Source organism: Vanessa atalanta, chromosome 7, assembly GCF_905147765.1.
Source record: "Vanessa atalanta chromosome 7, ilVanAtal1.2, whole genome shotgun sequence".
In the NCBI taxonomy this organism is placed as follows: domain Eukaryota; kingdom Metazoa; phylum Arthropoda; class Insecta; order Lepidoptera; family Nymphalidae; genus Vanessa; species Vanessa atalanta.
The window spans coordinates 1529084-1550146 of NC_061877.1; the positions used below are offsets into that span (position 1 = coordinate 1529084).

A 21063-nucleotide genomic window follows, 5' to 3' on the forward strand; every position below is an offset into this window, starting at 1 on the left:
GTATAACCATTTATCGAATAGTATGTTTTTTTAGGAACGATTTGAATTTATGAAACAGTAAAGTTAAAAATATCTGCGGAATTATATTATAGAAAGGGTAGGGAAGACTAGTTCGAACATGTATACATATATCTACACCTTATGGGTGTTGCTTACTCCTGAGCTAGTATTTATGTTATATATGATAAAACAATTACTATAATATAATAGTCAAAGACTAATCACTTGCATTATTCTGTTTTTATCCAGAATACTTTCAGATGAACAGCTTCGAGCAGTTCTGTATCAACTACTGCAATGAGAAATTACAACAGTTCTTCAACGAACGTATTCTAAAGAACGAACAGGAACTATACAAACGCGAAGGATTAAACGTGCCCGAGATCAGATTTGTGGATAACCAGGATTGCATTGGTAAATATTCATTGTCATTTACAAGGTTTTAGCTTTGGACAAAATCATAGACATGACACAGGCATACATTAAAATATCACGTGACAGTGATATGTGAAAAACTTATCAAATGCTTTTAGAGAATAAGTTCGCTATATAAGGTAGCACACCCGAATCAAAAATTCTACCGCCAAGCAACAATACTTAGTATTTGTGTTCCGGTTTAAAGGGTGAGTGAGCCAATGTATATCTGCGTGTACATTGGCTTATGAGACAAAACATCTTAATTCCCAAGTTGAGTGAAGCGTGTATATTTATTATATATATTATAGAGGCGGTGGCGTACCATCAGGTAGCCCGCTAGTCGGTCTGACCTATTTGTAAAATAAAAAATGAAATCAGTGGCAATTAAAAATTAGTGGCAATCCATATCTCATTAAATTTTCCAGATCTCATTGAAAGCAAGAATCACGGTGTTTTTCATATTCTTGATGAAGAATCTAAATTACCAAAACCAGAATATGGGCATTTCACAAACGCGGTGCATAAGGAGCTCGGAGGCAGTAATGCAAAGTAAGTAGTAGTGATCATGGTCCACGGTCACAGTCCGACTGTCAAACTAAGTGTAATACGTAAAGACTTTTTTTTATTTATCTTTCTCAATTTTATTTCACTCACATATTACGCTTCTCCCTCACATTAAGTGGGGGGATTTGGGATGGGGGGAGAATACACTCGCCTTTGGCCAGGACGCCTAGTGCGCCCTAGTAAAACGGATTACCCAGTAAAAAACCAATGATTCCTTCCCCGTCTCTTCGGCGGGCGTTATGGGTTTTCATCGGTACAGATTTACACCACCGTAACCTTTGAATATCATATATTTGATTTATCGTAAAGCACATTTAAATATCGAACACAGACAGTGTCAGGTGACCATTCCAAGTGAATAATAATATGATAAAGTTTTGATATCATTTGTATTAATTTATAAATACCATGTATTGTTGAGTTGTCGAAAAAAATAGCCGAGTTTTCCTCGGAACACATAAGAGTCTTAAAATGTGTAAGTGTTGTGTGTGTGTGTGTGCAGCGCGCGCCTGCAGCTGCCGCGCGCGTCCCGCCTCAAGGCGCACCGCACACTGCGGGACCACGAGGGCTTCCTGCTGCGCCACTTCGCCGGCGCCGTCTGCTACAACACGGTGCGTGTGCGCCCTCGATGCTGTTTCAAATAAATAATCTTGAACGCAGAAATTTGTGATTTACTTCTTTCTTTATTCTTATCGACAGAGTCAATTCATCGAGAAGAACAACGATGCTCTTCATGCCTCTCTGGAGTTCCTCGTGCAGGAGTCGAACAACACGTTGGTGCAGCAATTGTTCGAAACGTCGGATAACAACAACGCCAAAGGGAAATTGAACTTTATATCTGTCGGCGCTAAGTTCCAAAGCCAGTTGTCTCAACTCATGGACAAATTAAAAGAAAATGTAAGGAAATCGATCTTCATTTGACACAATCATTAATTTGTAGTTTCTGTTCGTGGTTTCGGTCGGAGGGGGACCGCTACTGAGAATTATTCGACAGACATATTTATGTAAACTGTCGACTCTTCTTATTGCAACTGCATTTAATTTACCATATGAGTCTCCGATAGTACTTCAGTGTAAATAATGAGTAACGATGACCTAAATAAGAGCAGCTTGACGAACTTCTAGATATTTCCAATAACAACATATTATGTTTTTCATCAAAAGGGCACAAACTTCATCCGTTGTATCAAGCCCAACTCTCGCATGGTGGGGAAGCAGATCGAAGGTTCCCTGGTCCTCACGCAGTTGCAGTGCAGTGGAACTATCGCAGTACTGTCGTTGATGGAGCACGGTTTCCCTTCGAGGGCTCCATTCGCAGATTTACACAATATGTACAGTTCCTATTTGCCACCGAAGCTGCAGAATTTATCGGCTAAAGTATTTTGCCAGGTATGTTTCAATATTCACATACTTTCAAAGTTTACTTAAAATACTCTAAATTAAATGTAACCATCGGGAATTATTTTTCTTCCCGCAGGCGATAGTGCACAGCTTCGGCCTGTCCGACAAGGACTACAAGTTCGGCGTGACGCGCGTGTTCTTCCGGCCCGGAAAGTACTCCGAGTTCGACGCCATCATGCGCTCCGACCCCGAGAGCCTCCGGGCGATCGTCGACTCCGTGCTCGCCTGGCTCGTCAAGTCGCGCTGGCGGAGGGGGATCTTCACCGTGCTGTCCATCGTGAAGCGTGAGTGCCGCCCCCGCCCCCGTCCCCGCCCCCCGCCGTGGAGTCCCCTCGCCTCACGCGTCCGCCGTCCGCAGTGAAGCACAAGCTGGCGTACCGGCGGCGCTGCCTGGTGACGCTGCAGCGCTGCGTGCGCGGGCACCTGGCGCGGCGCCGCCACCGGCCGCGCCTGCGCGGGCTGGCCAAGCTGCGCGCGCTGGAGGAGCGGCTGGCGGCCGTGCGCGCGGCGGCGGCGCAGCTGCGCGCGGCCCGCGAGCGCGTGCACGAGCAGCTGGCGGCCGTGGGCGCCGCGCTGGCGCGCGCGCAGGCGCGCATCAAGGTGCGCCCGCCTTTCCGCCTTCGATGCGGAAGTCGTTACTTGTGTGTGCTTGCGCAGGTTTATTACCCGGTGCGAATCGCTTCGCTTTCAGAGTGACGAGAGTATAACCCGCGAGGAGATCGAGAGCACGTATGCGGACTTGACGAGGTCGGTCGAGTCGCAGATGACCGCCCTGCAGAAGGCGATGGTGGAGCAGAAGAATAAGTAACGTATCCATGCTTCTCACTCTACGTATTTATTTCATAAAAGTTGCAGCTATATGATGTTCATAAACACCGTCTCGTACATTTCCGATTGACTCCAAGTCTCGGTGTAACGATATAAATAACAGTAGTAATTTGTTACAATACTAATAATATTTGAACATCGACTCGGTACATTCATACATACATTACTGATAGTATCAGTTCTAAAATATATTATTTTGTAGAGAGGAACAAGAGAGACTGCGCAAGATTGAGGAGGAGATGCGAGCGGCGGAAGAAGCCAAGCGACAGGAGCAAGAGAGGATCAGACAGGAGGAGGAAAATCGCAGACTGTGAGATTTGCCTTACAATCGATTTGCTCTTTAATTCATTAATCTGTGGTCGAGGCACTATGTATTAATTTTTCCATTCTCAAGTTCAAGTACTCAGGTTCGACTCTCTATCCCGAGTTACACATTTCCTTTTTGCACATTTATTTTCTCTCACAAGTCGGCCACGTCCGACGGACTCGATACAAAAGATCCACTTCCGGTCGACACTCGTGGTACTCGAAGGGTCTCGGCATTGAAAACATTCACTCCCGCAGCAAAGCGGAGATGGAGGCGCGGCGCAAGGCGGAGGAGGCGGAGCGCGCGCGCAGCGACGAGCGGGACCGCGCCGCCGCGCTCGCGCTGCAGCGGCAGATGGAGCAGGCCGCGCGCGACGACCTGGCCGACCGCGACCGGTGAGCCCGCCCCGCGCACTGTACGGCCCCAACGCCTGCGCACTGGGCGTCACCAGCACCGTATGCTCACTTGGCTCCTGACTGTTTATAGATTGGAACAAGAGCGCAGGGACCACGAGATGGCGGTGCGGCTGGCGAAGGAGACCAACGGACATGTAGAAGGATCACCACCGCAACTTCGGAGGTAACTGAACAGTAATAATAATGTACGATAAAATTAATTACTATATATTTGTCCGGTGTTGGGACGGACGAAAGTCCCAAAATTAAATTTAAAAAAAGGAAAAGGAAAAATTGTCCGGTACCATGCAACACAGCGTACAGAAAAACTACCAGTCGGCCATCGCCTTTGTAGTCTTGGATCTACATTTATTTATTATTTTTTATATTTAGTCAATTCCATATTATATTCCAGTATAATGTACATAATTAATATTTTTATCATAAACAAACTTACAAAATAGTTATTTTTTGTCTGACGCCTCTTTTGGCCCACTGCTAGTTTTCTTTACGCTGTGCTATTACTGTGCACAAGTTGGAAAAAATCGACATCGTTTTACTTATGCAGTTAAAAAATGTACTTATAAGTATCGTCCCCTCTAAATACCTCTCGCTCGCACATTGTCGCTATCTATACTTACACTACATGTGTGCGAGCGAGAGGTAATTACAGGCGACGAGATTTTCTAGCCCAGACTTTAACTGCACGAAGAGCAGATTTGTTTAAAAAAAAAGTGTCTCAATATGAAAATTCGAAATATTTATTCAAGTAAAGCTAAAAACGCACTTATATCGTCATGTTAGTGTTGAATTAAATGTAGAACTACCACCGTTTTGGAAAGTTGATACCGAGAAGAACCGACAAGAACTCTGCCACCATTTTAATTACAGAATATGTAAATTACAATATAATCTTCAAAGAGAAGTACATAGGTTATATTAATTATAAGTTCTATTATATTGGCTTTTTTTGCTGTCGGTAAGATAATAATGGTCCTAAAGGTACCGACATTATTTCCACACAAAAATGTCCATTAAAATATTTATATGTAATATAATAATTTTAAGATATAATATACGAGAGGCAATTACGCAAAATAACGCTCTCATATAGATTTAATTTGATATTATTTTATTGTATGATTAAAAATTAAAAGTGAAATATATCAATAAGATTTATTTATGGATTAATGTGTATGTGTGCGTTAAATGTCATGTCGAATTATTTTATCCTATGAGAATGTCTTGCTAAAACTTTTCAAAAGGCTGAAAAAATATACTGAAACAATATTATCATCATACGATAATCTGATACGACATGACAATATATTATAAAATTATATATTACGTAAAGAAATATTAAATATAAGTCCACAAAGTTTCGCCTGTCTTCTTGTACATAGCTTGTACACGGTACAGTAATGTTGTATGTTTGCACAGTTTCCCAACAATGGACTCAGTGAACGGAGAGAATAGATTGAACAGGTACCAAGTGAATGATAACTGTTAAATAAAAAAAAAGTTTTACCTTCCGCACGCTGCCTCGTTTCCTCTTTTAATATATTCGCCCGTAAATGCGATGCATCCAGTGTCAGTCAAACAGATAAAATATAATTCTGATATATCGTTTTTGCAAATACAAAGTAAAGAATACGTCATTAATTCATTCGTTTATTTTTAATTTATTATCTGTGGTAACTACATGAGTCTCATTTAAAAGCAAATGTATGTGTGAGATCTCTGCGTTGATTGGTGTTTTTAGACGGACGTGTGATATTATTTGTCATCCTTGTTTTACGTTGCATTTTGATAATAATGTGAGAACAGTATAATTTACATATATACTTTTATACTAAAGATATATATTGAAAGAGGGAACATTAACAAAACTAACTTCTAACACTACGGCTATTGCTTCCTATTTCTATTTGCACGTGGTTTTATTTGTAAATAACGTAATGTCATTATATTAAAAAACAAAATTAACATTGTTAAATAGTTTTAATTTTTAGTCGTAGGCAGGATTTCGTTCTATTTGGTATTTCTTGGGTGTTCGTTAGGTTTTTATAAATAATGAGCTTGACTTTATATTCTCTATGAATTTTGAAACTGTAAAGTTTTAATTTATTACTTAATACGTCTGTGATTGGAAGATTTTAGATTTGGATGAATTAGACGCGGAGAAGATACTCTCTACCAAACAGATTATAATATCATATTGATATACTTGCAGTAATTTCATCATAGTCTATATAATTATGAAGAATGACATTACGTTACTATGACTGGTATGAAATTGGATATTGTAATTAATTTAGCATGTGTGTGAACTCCTTTAGATCGCTATTAATTATAACATTTAAAATTTATCGTAATCCAGTTTATTTTAATACGAATAAAAACATCTTTACAATAGAAGAGAACTCGGTACAGTATTTAATTGATACTTTTGCATAGCATTAGCAGCCCGTAAATGTCCCACTGCTGGGATAAAGGCCTCCTCTCCTTTGAGAAGGTTTGGAGCATATTCCACCACGCTGCTCCAATGCGGGTTGGCGGAATACACATGTGGCAGAATTTCGTTGAAATTAGACACATGCAGGTTTCCTCACGATGTTTTCCTTCACCGCCGAGCACGAGATGAATTATAAACACAAATTAAGCACATGAAGTTTCAGTGATACTTTTGCATAGTTTAGTTCTAACTTTTAGTTTATTCGACGCAAACTGTTTTCATGTATGATAAACCTTAAAGTAAAAGTCGGTTCATATCTGATCGCACGTAGCGGACACGTACCAGTATGGAGATAAAAATTGTAATTTAATACATTGCCTAGATGTGTATATTATTTTCGTGGTCATATATAGTGAACGTTAGCATAGCACTCGGTTACGCTATTCTAACGTTCGTTGAGAATTACATATTCCCTGTGTTTTGCTAATAACTCTGTTATATTAAATCGATCGTTATTGTGATGTTGCGATAAATACTTCACCGAAATTCAATATCAGCTTTCACGATTACCATTAGGTAACTCACATTAATTTATAAGACCAATCGTGTTCCGTCAATTCAAGGTCAAAGTTGTTTACTTATAACTTCTGCTATTGGAATCGGTTCTACGGTTGTGGCGTGTGAGTCGATATTATCAAATAACATGATATAATTCCTTAAATTCTCAAAATTATATTGCACTAGTTTGAAATTTGTTTCCCTACGGGTTGAGCGATTGTAGCTAAAGCGTATTTGATCGTATATCAACTCTAAGCCTGTAGATATAGATAGAATACTAATGCTTTTGGCTGGACTCGCTACGTGCTGGTAGATATGAATCGACGTCAGTGGCTAGATGTTATGTGTACGTGACGCGACAGATCGGAGCGCGTGCGCATGCAGCAGGCGCTGCAAGGCAAGCAGAAGTACGACCTCTCCAAGTGGAAGTACTCGGAGCTGCGGGACACTATCAATACATCTTGCGATATTGAGCTGTTGGAGGTACAATGGTTTTTTCTTTTTCTTGTGCTTAAATATTAAAAGTTCAGGATCGAGCTGGCGACCAGAATGCAATAATTGCTTATTATATAGTAATATTGCCTCATGCGACATAAGTTTTGTGTTTGTTATTATTTTGAATATAGTATTTTTTGGATTCTTATATCACTCATAAAAATGTAGTAAAAATCTAATTTGCGACGGCGTGAATGTCACATTAGCGCCTAGACACTAGCACTGCACTAGTTCCGTGTGCGCAGGCGTGCCGGCACGAGTTCCACCGGCGGCTGAAGGTGTACCACGCGTGGAAGGCGCGCAACGCCCGCAAGAGCACGCTCGCCGAGCAGGAGCGCGCGCCGCAGTCCGTGCTCGACGCCGGTGAGTCGCGCCCCTACATAGCTTAATCCAAACAGCTTTGGTATCTGTAGCGTTGTCGTGTGCGATACGTGTAATGTCTACGACGTAACGTTATGCACATAAGTACGTAACGAGTGTAGACCATCCCGGCTGACACGACACACTTACACGAGTCCGCACATGACTCTCGTCCGCAGCGAAGGCCCCGCGGCTGCCGGCGAAGGGCGAGATCCTGGGCGCGCGGCACCGCTACTTCCGCATCCCGTTCGTGCGGCCCGGCGCCGACTGCGAGGAGCGGCGCGGCTGGTGGTACGCGCACTTCGACGGCCAGTACGTGGCGCGCCAGATGGAGCTGCACCCCGACAAGACGCCCGTGCTGCTGCAGGCCGGCGTGGACGACATGCAGATGTGCGAGCTGAGCCTGGAGGAGACGGGCCTCACGCGCAAGCGCGGCGCCGAGATCCTGGAGCACGAGTTCGAGCGCGAGTGGCAGCGCCACGGCCGGCCCGCGCAGCCCTAGCGAGGCACACGATGCAGCACCAATCGCGGTTGGTTTTGCATTTATTGAAGAGTTCTGTTGTTTCCTTCGAAACTCGTCATCGGATTCTTAAAGGCAAACATATAGATTAAATAATAATCGTAAAGAAATTTTAACTAAAATTAATAACTCCATTGAACTCATTTAATTAACTTATTTAGTATTAAAAACACTGGAATGGGCGGGAGGCCTCACGCATTTTGATTCGCAGCAAAAGTAACATTTAAAACTGACCAATCAGTGATAAGATTTTCTTATTATTATTTTTTATAAGCGTATAACTGTACTAATTATAATTATTTTTGTTTGCAGATAACAAGAAGAATCCTTTTAGCACGAACCGTTTACAAAAAATATATAGAAATTTAGTTCAAAGATGAGTAGTAAGATACAATATAAAGTAACTTAGTGCTTTCAAAAATGTGCCTTCACATGCTATGATTGGTCCATTTCATTAGAATTAAAAAGAACAGAATATATTTTTTAAATTGTACGTAATTTAAAAGTTATACAGTAACTTACTTCCAGTTTCCTTCCATAGTCTTTGAAGATCAACTAACTTCATGGAATCATTACACTACACACTAAAATAGTAAAAGATCAATTTTAATCTTAGTTATTTATCAGATAATTAAGAGTATTTTAATGTTATTAGATTAGATTTTATCAATTCTAATGAAGTGAACTATAATTGTATGATAGTGCAATATATAAACATATTCCACCGTAGAATTATACTTTGTGATTTAATATACACAATTTAGATTTAATGGCTTTGGTAGGGAAAGTGACAAATTAAAACTTACCTAATTTCTAAATGACCAATGAATTCAAAGAATAATATTTATAGTTAATACATGTATAACATCAGGCAGTGTTGCTTGTTGCCAAAATTATTTAGATATAAAAATATTTCTGTATGTAAATGTTGCCATATCAAAAAATATCATAATCATTTTCCCTACCAATTGCTCGCTTAATAATTTAGCAAACATTTTAGAAAATATTCAGTAACGTTACTCATTATGAAGTACAAGTGCCTAAGTATACAAAAAAAAAAAGATATATTCAATATTTTATTCGGAAATTTATATTTATAATTAACAGTGCATGAATTAATCATGAAATTTGTAACTGTGATTTTTTTTTTAATAGATGAATTGTAGTAAAAAAAAGTATTTATTGAAGCATTCCAAATGCTAACCAAAAGACTGGTGACTGGCAGTTTTGGTATTATTTAAAACGAAATCAACTGAAAGTATAAATCCAACAGTATTTATAACATTCCTATAATCAATATTTAAAGTAGAGATTTTTTTTTAAATAATGTAATATATTTTATAGTACAATTTATTAAGTACAGAGTTATTATGAGTGCCTTTTTCATGCCTATATTACATGACTTGTGTTATGCTTTACCAAATAAATTTAAGATAATTATATTTTTGTCTTTTATTAATTGCCTGATGTCACCTATTTCGTTTTTAAAGCCAAAGGTATAAAACATTATTTTAAATAAAAAAATAAATGCTATCTTTATAATTACAATATTTTAATTTATCACAAACTAAGTATATTAGACTTATCTAGTGATAGTAATTGAACAAAATACAACTTAATTTTATGTTTTGTTTTTAAAAATACTGTATTTAATGATTTTTTTAAATAACTAAGTCGTAACTGCTTAGTAACATTGATTGAGTATTGATAATTTTCCTAGGCGGCAAGTTTTTAAGCCCAAATTATCGAATTACCTACAATTTTTGGAACGAAGTTCTTTAACGTGGCTCTCAATAGAGTGAACTGGCCGAAATCGTCACGTAACGAAAAGGCGATCGTTTTTCTCTTTATTATCTATTTTGACCCGGGAATGGGTCTTTGAATCAATTCATGGGTGACAGCGAATCAATTAGGGCGCAATAGATCTTCGGAAAAAAAACTTAAAACTAGGATTCCCTTAGACGTAAGCAATTTTGACAGATCTTTAAAAAAAACAGGCTTCAGTATCATTTCTATTTTCTCCTATAAACTTGTTTTCTTCAAACTAAACTATAATAAAACCTCTCTTTTGGCAACCGTTTCATATTTATTAACTTCACCTTCAAACAACCTCCTCTACAGAAATAAAATAATTACTTGATCATGATGAATGATTTCTTCGCAGGAAGACATCTCCAGGATCCTCATGGATTGGGTTCTCGATTTATCATTTTCATTATAGTAAACTGGTGATAATTTTCGTTATGGTGATTGTCCACATCAACTTGTTGATTCTCTTAATTTCTGCCCATCTTTAGATCGTTTCTCCTATGTGATACTAGATACTAGTTTTCCTCGTAATCGTTTTCCAGGGATTTGTACTTTTGTTGTTGTTTTAGGTCATTCATCAGCAGTCCACTGTGACCCATTGATTCCTATGATAAAAAAAAAGAAAACAAACAAATATCCACATATCTTAATGACAAAACAAAATATTTCACTACGAAAATATGATATGGGTATGTTGAAACAAAATAAGAAATATAATAACTTCTTTTATATTTCTTATTCACATAAAACAAACTCGCGTTTGTTTTTGTGCGTTAGCGTAAGATATTTTAAATTATAGAAAATGGTCCACTGCATCCTATGATTCCCTATGACCCTATCTCCCCTTCTCACACACTGCACGAGCCCAATCATTATGAAGGCAGCTGGCAGGAAATTACTATTCTCGATCGGTTACCATTGATTACTACTAGCCAATAAAATCATATAATACCTAGGCCGCACTTATCGCCACAATAATCTTGCGATAAAAAATCGCCTTGTTCCTCTGCGAATGAGCTTGGCTACAATGCATCGTCGTATAATTTAACGTGAAGTCTCATGAATAATTTAACGTAATTATTCATGACACTTACGATAAGATTTTAGGCCTTATAATAATAAGAATAATAGCCAAGAATGAATAAGGCCTAAAATGTTATCGTTACAATTCATTCGAAATTATACATACCTCGTACCTACTCATTGCGCTCGGTATCGGATCACACGGCAAAGCTCGTGATAAAAACGTTTGATGCACGAGAGCTTACCGACAACGACTTACCAAAAATTTGGCTTCACATACAGCGATAACGTGAATATTGACGTATCTGCGAAGTATGCATCCTTAGCATAATTGTTACATCGTAACATGTTATATAACAATTAGTAAATAAATAAATAAATAAAATAATTAGTAAATGTTCTGTTTTGTGTACTTGGGCCTGTAACTACAAGATTTGCAGCAGCAATAGTGATAGTACTACTACTACTACTTTGCAATTTATTTAACTTTATAATTATTTTGAATCCAGGACTTCGGAATCTGCAGTATAATTTTTGATTTGCACTTTTGCAGAGTTATTAGTTCAGAAAATTAAAATCCTAACAGAGTTAGCTACTGGAAAATGTATTAGAAATACCGAACAAAGGACTTTTTAAATTTATGCTATATGAATTAAAAAAAAATGTTTTTATTACCAAAAGTTCTTTTAATATCTGTTAAACACCACAGATCATAACCATAACGTGAATAGATAAATATGTCAATAGTAATGCATTATTTGTTGACATTGTTGTCGTTTAATTGTCAAAAGTCAAAACCAAAAGATAATATTACGATAGATTAAGATTTGTGATATTTTTGATCGTTCAAGGGCTCATTAAGAAAAGTGTTTTGATATTATCTAATTAATGATGTGTTATAAGAGCACCGTGCTTGATTAACTTACAGAGTATCTGTGAATAAACTGTGTTACTAAATAATGGAATTTAACGGACGATTTATTGTGTTGATATTGTTTGTTATCACTCGGGTAAACTCACTAGCTTATGACGGTAAGATTAATCACGGTTCGAGTGAATTCTTTTGAATATTTTATATTTCAATATTGATTAATATTTTACTTGGCAAAGTTCCGATTGATTTTCGAAACCAATTGAAACATGTTGATATTGTCTTGGTTATTTAATCAAGTAATTTTAATAAGCCAAATTTGCGATTATAATGTTTTTTTTTAATATTGTTATGATTGTTTTGAATAGCGTTTCAAAAATTTAATATTTCCAGTTCACTGGCTCAGTGGGCCTGCTACTATTGAACGTGATGTGCAGCCGTTGAAGCAAACTATTGATATATACTGTTACACTGGAACACCAAAGAATTTATTAACCTTGTGGCAAACTGTAAAGGTAACAATATACTTGCAATAGTATTTGTGCATTTTAAAAACACAATAATTTAAACATAACCTCACTTTTCTGACTAATAGTAGTGTAATAAAATAATATTTACTTTGGTAATACTAACTTGCCCCAAGCTATTGCATTAAATATTTATTTTTAGCATTAGCATTAGCATTAGCAGCCCGTAAATGTCCCACTGCTGGGATAAAGGCCTCCTCTCCCTTTGAGGAGAAGGTTTGGAGCATATTCTACCACGCTGCTCCAATGCGGGTGGGCGGAATACACATGTGGCAGAATTTCGTTGAAATTAGACACATGCAGGTTTCCTCACGATGTTTTCCTTCACCGCCGAGCACGAGATGAATTATAAACACAAATTAAGCACATGAAAATTCAGTGGTGCCTGCCTGGGTTTGAACCCGAAATCATCGGTTAAGATGCACGCGTTCTAACCACTGGGCCATCTCGGCTCATATTTATTTATGATAAACAAATTTTTTTTATTGTTTTTGATTTCAGTTCCATATAAAGATAAAAAATGATGAATTCAGCCAGTACCTCGGTGACAATCCAGAACAAGTTTACAAAGATTACACAGAAGATAGTTATGGTTGGGCTATTAATCCATTTCAAAAGAAGTCATACAAGAGTGTGTCGCTGGATATTTTCACACCAACATGTATGGCCGTCAATACAAAAGAAAAACACAGCATTGAATTACATGTTCAAAGTAAGTAAATACTTCTTATTCATTTGTTTTTACTAGTCTTATAAATGTGAAAGTAGCTCTTTCTGTTTGTTATGGATTTGAAATGAAGCAAGCTTGGTAGGCTACTTTTTATACATAAAACTTACAGCCACTTACTAGAAAACTAGTTAAAATTATACTAATTAAATGACTCAAATTGAATTTGACCTGCTACAACTTTATTAAGATTAGTTTAGTGGTCGAGTCATTTTTAGTAAATAATTTTAAATAAGCTGTAGTACTCAATCATTACATACTTTAGTGACAAACTGCAAAACTTAGTATCGAATAGTGAGTGAGCCACATTAACACATACACAAGTGATATAACATCTTGGTTCCCAGGGCTTTTTGTGGTTGGTAGGAATGGTTAATATTTCTTGCATCATCAATGGTTGTGGATGGTAGTTACTAATAAACAAGTAGCCTCTTAGCTAGACCACCTATGCATTTTACAATACTAAAATTGTGGAAATTGCATGTGCAATGTTCAATTTCAATAGTTATGTATTAGATTATATATTATGTAAAATATTATAGATACTATAAAATTTTATATTGTTATGAGTAATAAAATATTGTCAGTGAAAATATTTATTACCACAGTATAGAAAATACAGTAATTCAATATGCCTAATAGTGTCATAACCGAAAGAAGTCCAGGGTTATCCGGTGGTGAGTTTTATTGCACTAATAAAATTTATTTAATTACATGTAAATAAGTAAAACACTAAGTGAATTTCCTAATTCATATTGCTAGGTAAATCCATAGAATCATGAAATTATATTGAAAGCAATTTGTAATATATAGTTGAAGTTTAGCCACTGGACTAGTGTTGCCATATTCAAAAATCTCGCTCACCAACTCACCATAGACAAATATGTGAAACGACTAAAACATCATCATATTTTAGTGCTAGAAGACCAGCAGTAGCTCTGAGCAACAGATGTAGTGCCTCCAATGGGAAGCCGCTTTGCATGACAGCATCACTGAACAGATGTGCTCATAGCTCTAGGGCTGATTGCAAATACAAGCGAAAAAAAAATTATACAAAAATAGAATTCTATGCTAATATTATAAATGTGATAGTAACTTCGTTCCTAACGTTTTCATGGCCAAACCATTGAACGGAATTTAATGAAATTTGGTTTGAAGTAAGCTTGAAATCCAAGGAAAAGGACAAAGGCTTCTTTTTTATGCTCAACACCAGACGACCAACCCCTAAAACGCGGCGAAGTCAATGAGACAATGGAATCATGAATCATTAAACTATTCGCATTTATTTAGATGGATTTGGCTGAATGGCGTGAATTTGATCTGAGTTGCGGTAAATTAAAAAATAAAAATTACGTATATTCGTAATTACAAGTGATAAATGATATTGATTGAAAAGAGTGACTGCTGATTTCCTTACCGGTAACTTTAACATTTTGATAGTATATGTTTTTCTATTCAGCTCTCATTCTTTTTTTAACTTAAATGCTTGTTAAAGATAAAATTTAAATAACGTATTTAGATTTCACCTAAATAAACTCGCTATTCACTATCACAAGCGTATTAAACGATTTATTCCATTTCATAAGATATCGCGTTCGTAACAAAATAGTAAAATTAGTTCATCGACCGCCGTATAACCGGATTTATAATTATACATTAATGATTATTGCTTAATAGCGAGTGTCACAAAGTTCCTTTAAAATATTCTATTTTAAATAAGGTGTATTTTTAGCACTATGGCAATTATTTGAAAGTGACCTCGTTTATACCTTAAATGAAACTATACATAAATTATTTACCTAATTAGGAAACATTTTTTTTTAAATGTATTATATATCTGAGGCTTGTGACCAATGTGACCAATGACAATATAAGTATGATTGCGCTAAAAACGCGCTTCTATTTTTTTTTTAATTTTTTTTTTTTTGCTTTGGATTCAACTTGTGCGCTATTAGTTCTAACAGATGGTACTATTACTAAAAAACTGTATACTCAACAATAGCTGATCATAGTATCAACTAAATCGGATGAATGATGCGTAAACTGATTGAATACATACTTCAATAAAATAACACCGCTCTTTATATGAGACTAGTTGTATCTCGTGATTTTACTCGCGTTTTTGGTTTTTTCGTCAGGCATATTGGCATCAAATATATGTCCTCACTTGGGTTATATAGTTGTTTCATACGAAATAACATAAAATTCGGTTCTGTGGTTTGGCTATGAAAGATAAACAGACAGAGATACGTTCCAATTTTTAATATTAGTATAGATTTAAATATGTCTTCATAATGTGTGTAATGTTCATGATTAAATAAAAATATATATTATATTCCGATGTTCAAAAAATTTTGTGTAACTGTATCTGATACCCGTTAAACCTGTTTTTACTAAGACCAGGCTTGAATAAATATAATAATTATTTTGTACTCCTCTATATTGAAAGGAACCACTAATAATGACCGCGATAATTCCAGGGGTGGATCTCTGGCGTGTTCTGATGATGGTTGTGGGTGCAGCCCTTATATTTATGTCTCGTACCTTGAGCGGCAATCCGGTATTCTTCTACCTTTGCGGCATCGTAATTGGTGTATCAGCATCGTTCATGGTTCTCGTGTACTACATAAGTAGGTTTATACCAGGGGTATGTATGTTTTATCGTACATTCTCGTACGCTAAAGTACTTTGTTTTTAGTTTTGAAAGTGTTAAAATCAAAATCATTATCCAGGATAATGAGTGTCTTGGTAATTATTCGCCCCCAATGTTAATGTACGAGTGTGATACGTATTGTTCGACACAAACAAGGTGAGGGTCTGCAAAATGAGCCCCAGCAGCTTCTAGATAGACGAAGAAGAATACATTTGGTCGGATTATAATTATTTTATTTCTCATTTTCCACAAATCCAGAAATAATGATTTCCACAGTTTATTTAAATTTCGACCAATAATGCTAATAATGTTTTTTCAAATCAAGGTCATTGTCGTTTATTTATTAATAGCTCTTTTTGTGCAATTGAAATCGGTTATACAGCCAGGAAAATAAAATGTTTTACGCATTTGATTTCAGAGAACATTAACCTATGGCTTATTAATCGGCGGTTGGACGGTAGGGGTGTATCTCGTGCAGCAAATTTGGGAGAACATACGGAGCATCATGGCAGCTTATCAATCATACATCTTCTGGTATATTCTGATGGCTGGCTTCATCAGTTTCGTGGTCTGCTACAGAATCGGACCACCGAAGAATCAGAGAAGCAAAAATCTTGTCATGTGGACTTTGCAGGTAATTCCTTTGACAACTAATCAAACTCATTCGAATGAATGAACACGTAGAGATATATGATGATAAAAAGAATGAATTGAAATGAATGGTAGAAAAATCATACTGATCGGTTAAATAATTGTTAGAAAGACATGTGGAAATAATTTATTCGTTCCATCCGCGTGCGTACACTATAAACGTGCGTGTGCGCCTGCGTGTGAGACGTTCTATTTCTTCGGTGTAATTAAAAATTGTTTTTTAATAACATGCAAAATTTAATTAGAATGAATTAACGTGGATCAAACTAACGTTCGAATTTATGATATTAGGATTCATTGATAATAGTCACTGTTTGAGATCCTCAATACTGACTATTGGTTTATTGCAGGGTGTAGGCGTGGTCGTGATTATATTCAGCAGTCAATATCAAGAAGCATCAACGGCTGTGACCGTCATCACGCTGGGAACCAAGTATTTCCCGAAATCGATTCTCTACTACATACAGGCTTTCTGGTGAGTTATGACACGTATATTTCTATTCTGGAATATTATTGCTCTGAATATTAAAACAAAAAAAGTTGGAACGTAATCACTTTTGCTATATAATATGTATTAAAAAACAGTCAATGAAATAAATCATCCATGTATGAAAATAAATAAATGACGATAAATAAAGTTCTCACTGAAATATTTTGTGTGAATTAAAATAATAACAAAAAAATAGTTTATACATGTCGGAGGGACATCAGATCTATTGTCACTATTATTGTTAGTCGTGTGGGCTCACAGTGGGTCGTCGTGTAAATAATACAAAGAACACTTATTTAATATTTAATTACAATTTATTACACTATTAGGTTCACACACAAAGTACTCAAATTAGAATGAAAACGCTCAGCACTTCAGTAACGGTAGGACAGTTCCGTGACCTCACTCGGCCAATGCGTTGCAGTAAGTCATCTGCCTCGACCCGAGCGATGCCTTCACGCCTCTGTCGAAAGCGCGCAGAAGTTAGCACCGAACTACATCGAAGTCAAATTCTTAACCGTAGGCGCGCTTTTCGTTCCGTTGAGTGTCTGTACCCTTGACCGAATGTGACATACATAACAATATATAAAACCGTTGATGATAGAAAGAGACAGGGAGAAAAGAAAGAGAGGGATAAGTCGCCCGGAAGAGGCATAAAGCTTACGTGACGATTTCCTTTAGTTCACTCCATGGCAAGTCGCGTAAAAAAACGCCGTTCGAAAAAGACGGTTATTTTTAGCGGGGCTGCACACACTTAAAACACGTCACTGCGAATGTAATTTCTAACTAACGAAATCGCAAACACAAATATTTACGCATACACTATACGAGGGCTGCCATTTAAGTTGTGTCGTTTGAAATAAGTATAGATAATCTAATAGATTATTCTCCACGATATTTAATACACTTTTGCATGCGTTCAAACCAGTTTTTAAAACATTTATTCCGCTCCGAAGTGGGGGTAGTCAAAATGGCCGATTTGTATGCGTCAACGGCTTCTTCGAGTGAGCTGATACGTTAAGATTTTGCTTAATGTTGGGAAACTTAAAAAAATCGTTTGGGCTTAAGTCAGGCCTGTAAGGCAGATGAACGCGTGCGAAATTGCATCGGCATGGTGCAGTATCATATGTCTTGAATAGTTTTTTCGAAATTCGGTGATGACTTGTGGCAAACAAACAGTGTTATACCAGTCAGCGGTAACCGTCTTGCGATCTTCTTGTACAATAAAGGCGACGTGACCACCCTTTGGCCACGTATGCCTCTATTTCACGGTATCTCACATGACAGTCTTCGAGGATTAGTTGCCGCGCGGCTTCGACATTATTCTTGTGCGTCATGGCGGTTTTTGGACGACCTTCACGTGGCTTGTCACAGAGGCTAGAATACCTACGTTGAAATTATAAATACCAGCGTTCTACAGTCCTAAGACATGGTGCTGCATCACTAAACACAGAAGTGATCTCCTCAAAACACTGAAGTCGTCGTTACCTTTGAATAGACGATACAATCAAACTACTACTAACTACGACCAATCTGAAAACATTCTTTTGTTTTTGAATTCTAAATTCAAAAAGATAAAAATACCATATTTTTTTTTTAATAATCGCGCGAGGTTGGCAACCTACACGACTTAAAAGGCAGCCCAGCTATATGTTTACCGTAATAATTCATTAAAGTAATTAAGGTGATCGGAATTATGGTTTGGAGAATTTTTATAAATTACAAAATTATATATTAACATGGAATTTAAAAATATTTGTATGAATATAATTCTCGTGCCTATAGGAAACCGCTGCATAAATAATGATCATGCATAAATAATGATGCAATAATGATCATTATAAGCAGGTAGGTAGATCATATTTAAGTGCTCGATCAACGATATGAATATGATATTCTACATCGTAGGGGGTCAAGATTTCTATTCAATAATTTATTTATTGATATTATGCTAATCGCAATGAATCCATGAAGAATACAACGCCCGCAGGCGGCGCCGCTTCCCGCCCAAGCCGCGCCTGCTGTCGAGCGAGGAGTACTACGAGCAGGGCGCGCGCGAGACGCAGCGCGCGCTGGACGGCCTGCGCCGCTACTGCGCCAGCCCCGACTGCCAGCAGTGGAGCGTCATGCTGCGCCTGCACGACGCCAAGCGGTCGGCGCCTCTCTCGTTGCATCTACGTTTTGTATTCACGTTCGGCATGACCCGACGTGCCGTCAAATATATAATAGGCTATTTGACGATGCGAAAAATAAAGAGTCAATTATTGGAACCAGTATAAATTATGAGTTTAAAAATGGTTATTTATTAACGAAAGTTGAAAATAATAATTAATTTATTCAAAAATCTATAAATAAAAACGCATTTTTTCAAACGTTTGTCATGTGATACAAAACGATCCTGATTAGTCGGGTTTATGATGACGCCACTTGCTTGTTAACCTCGTTTGCCTACTGTATGCGGATTATATGTGCCACAGATTACAATACAGGCAAGTGACGTCAACGACCCCATTGCAGTGCCATATTATCACGGTAGCGTTTCCGCGCGCTATTTAAATATGGTATTTTTAATTTGATATTTTTCAGCAAATATATACTAGAATTAAAAAAAAACTACTGGGTTCCTTAACCTCTACTAAATAATATAAAATTGATTTTAAAAACCAGTCAAATAGCCTATTAGAAACTAATCGAATCCTGAGATTTACACATACACAAATATTTACTAATCGATACATTCCTTACACGGACGCGTGGAATAAGTGTCTAGGTTTATTCAGGGCACGTCAGTGATTGTATAAATTGATTTCTTCCAGGTTTGCGAGTTTCGTGGAAGGTAATTCACACCTGAACGACGACGAAGTCATAGACTATGAATCGTATGCGTTCTCGATGGAACATTCGAAGCCGGTCGCGAACTCCACCAGGAATATGGAGATATCCGATGACGACTCGTCGGAGTATGGTGACGAGGATTGAATGAATTTTCGATCGATTGGTGATTCTAATAAAAACGTAACGATTCTCGAAATATTGGTCGTCGAAGTGACGAAGTCGTGTTGGACTAGGCTCGTCCCGGTTTCTCCGGACATCGCCTCGTTTTTGAAGGATTTTAGGGGGTTCTTAAACGTGATTTGCGTAACGTAAACAAATAAAGCATCTACGAAGGATGGATTTATTCATATTAATTTCAAGTATTTTTTAATATTCATTTAATTTTCAGTCACAATTTTTTTACTTTATTACTACATACTTAAAAAGTCTGATTTTTTTTTTGTTGTATACATTTTATTATCTGTGTCTTAAAATAACTTCACTTTAATGACATTTTGAACTCTGACATTACTATGTTTTTATTGAAATTGAAGTATCTATACTTTCTTATAAGCTAAATTTATTTCTTAATTCCTACAAAATTAGTGTTATAATACTGTTACTGACAGTTTACCCGCGTTTAATTTAATTTTTTCTGTTAAATAACAAGTTAATACTACCTAGATCCTTCAACAATAAACCTACAGCAAAAATCTTATGTATTTTGATCGGACTAATCCGAGGAACTACTGTTCCTATGATCGTCCAGTTTGATAATTTTAGTATGGATATTAGATCTCATTTATCACATTTAGATTATTATATTTTTAATTAGCATGTTGCCTTCATTGGCACTTATATCTCAGTTACAATAGACAAGTTACACGACCAAATTCTAAACAAGCTCATGCGTTAAACTTGTACTTAGTTTATTGAATTTTAAAACGTTTTTGTATATTTTGTTACAAATGAAATGTAAACGGCTAAACGAACTCTTTGGAACTTTTTCATTTATATACATAGCGACATAAGCCTTATTTTCATCTCGGCTTCAGTTTCTCGTAACAACTAGTTTATTATAAAATTTGCTAAAACGTATAAGAATGCTCTTTTTAACGTTAAATGCGAATTCTGATATTTATTAATTTATAATTTTTTTGTATTATTATGCTGCAACACAATGACCTTATCTCCTGCC

At 36.8% G+C, this 21063-nt stretch overlaps 2 protein-coding genes across 3 annotated transcripts in view; both read left to right on the forward strand.

The window, feature by feature from the left end:
* Nucleotides 1-9742, forward strand: part of LOC125065464 (myosin heavy chain 95F) — a 43144-nt gene extending 33402 nt beyond the window's left edge. The window contains exons 10-25 of one of the 2 annotated variants that reach the window (XM_047673049.1): nucleotides 250-414; nucleotides 843-966; nucleotides 1484-1592; nucleotides 1681-1878; nucleotides 2146-2370; nucleotides 2459-2666; nucleotides 2741-2982; nucleotides 3074-3186; nucleotides 3413-3520; nucleotides 3775-3912; nucleotides 4004-4096; nucleotides 5353-5397; nucleotides 7288-7408; nucleotides 7666-7783; nucleotides 7960-8310; nucleotides 8613-9742. In XM_047673049.1, the coding sequence (XP_047529005.1) occupies nucleotides 250-414; nucleotides 843-966; nucleotides 1484-1592; nucleotides 1681-1878; nucleotides 2146-2370; nucleotides 2459-2666; nucleotides 2741-2982; nucleotides 3074-3186; nucleotides 3413-3520; nucleotides 3775-3912; nucleotides 4004-4096; nucleotides 5353-5397; nucleotides 7288-7408; nucleotides 7666-7783; nucleotides 7960-8282 (2330 nt within the window). In that variant the 3' untranslated portion in view covers nucleotides 8283-8310; nucleotides 8613-9742. The remainder of the gene's footprint in view (nucleotides 1-249; nucleotides 415-842; nucleotides 967-1483; nucleotides 1593-1680; nucleotides 1879-2145; nucleotides 2371-2458; nucleotides 2667-2740; nucleotides 2983-3073; nucleotides 3187-3412; nucleotides 3521-3774; nucleotides 3913-4003; nucleotides 4097-5352; nucleotides 5398-7287; nucleotides 7409-7665; nucleotides 7784-7959; nucleotides 8311-8612) is intronic. The other variant, XM_047673050.1, reaches the window with a different exon arrangement.
* A 2186-nt stretch (nucleotides 9743-11928) lies between these two features.
* LOC125065307 (nuclear envelope integral membrane protein 1) lies at nucleotides 11929-21014 on the forward strand. Its single transcript, XM_047672841.1, has 8 exons — nucleotides 11929-12164; nucleotides 12397-12518; nucleotides 13032-13242; nucleotides 15738-15904; nucleotides 16329-16544; nucleotides 16912-17036; nucleotides 19042-19203; nucleotides 19868-21014. The coding sequence occupies exons 1-8, from the start codon at nucleotides 12092-12094 to the stop codon at nucleotides 20028-20030; spliced, it is 1239 nt and encodes a 412-aa protein (XP_047528797.1). The 5' UTR covers nucleotides 11929-12091; the 3' UTR covers nucleotides 20031-21014.
* Nucleotides 21015-21063: the final 49 nt, after the last annotated feature.

Coding starts and splice junctions, on each gene's coding strand:
- LOC125065307 (XM_047672841.1), top strand. CDS start 12,092: ATGGAATTTAACGGACGATTTATTGTGTTGATATTGTTTGTTATCACT. Junction 12,519..13,031: donor CCTTGTGGCAAACTGTAAAG/GTAACAATATAC, acceptor TTTTGATTTCAG/TTCCATATAAAGATAAAAAA. Junction 15,905..16,328: donor TAAGTAGGTTTATACCAGGG/GTATGTATGTTT, acceptor ATTTGATTTCAG/AGAACATTAACCTATGGCTT.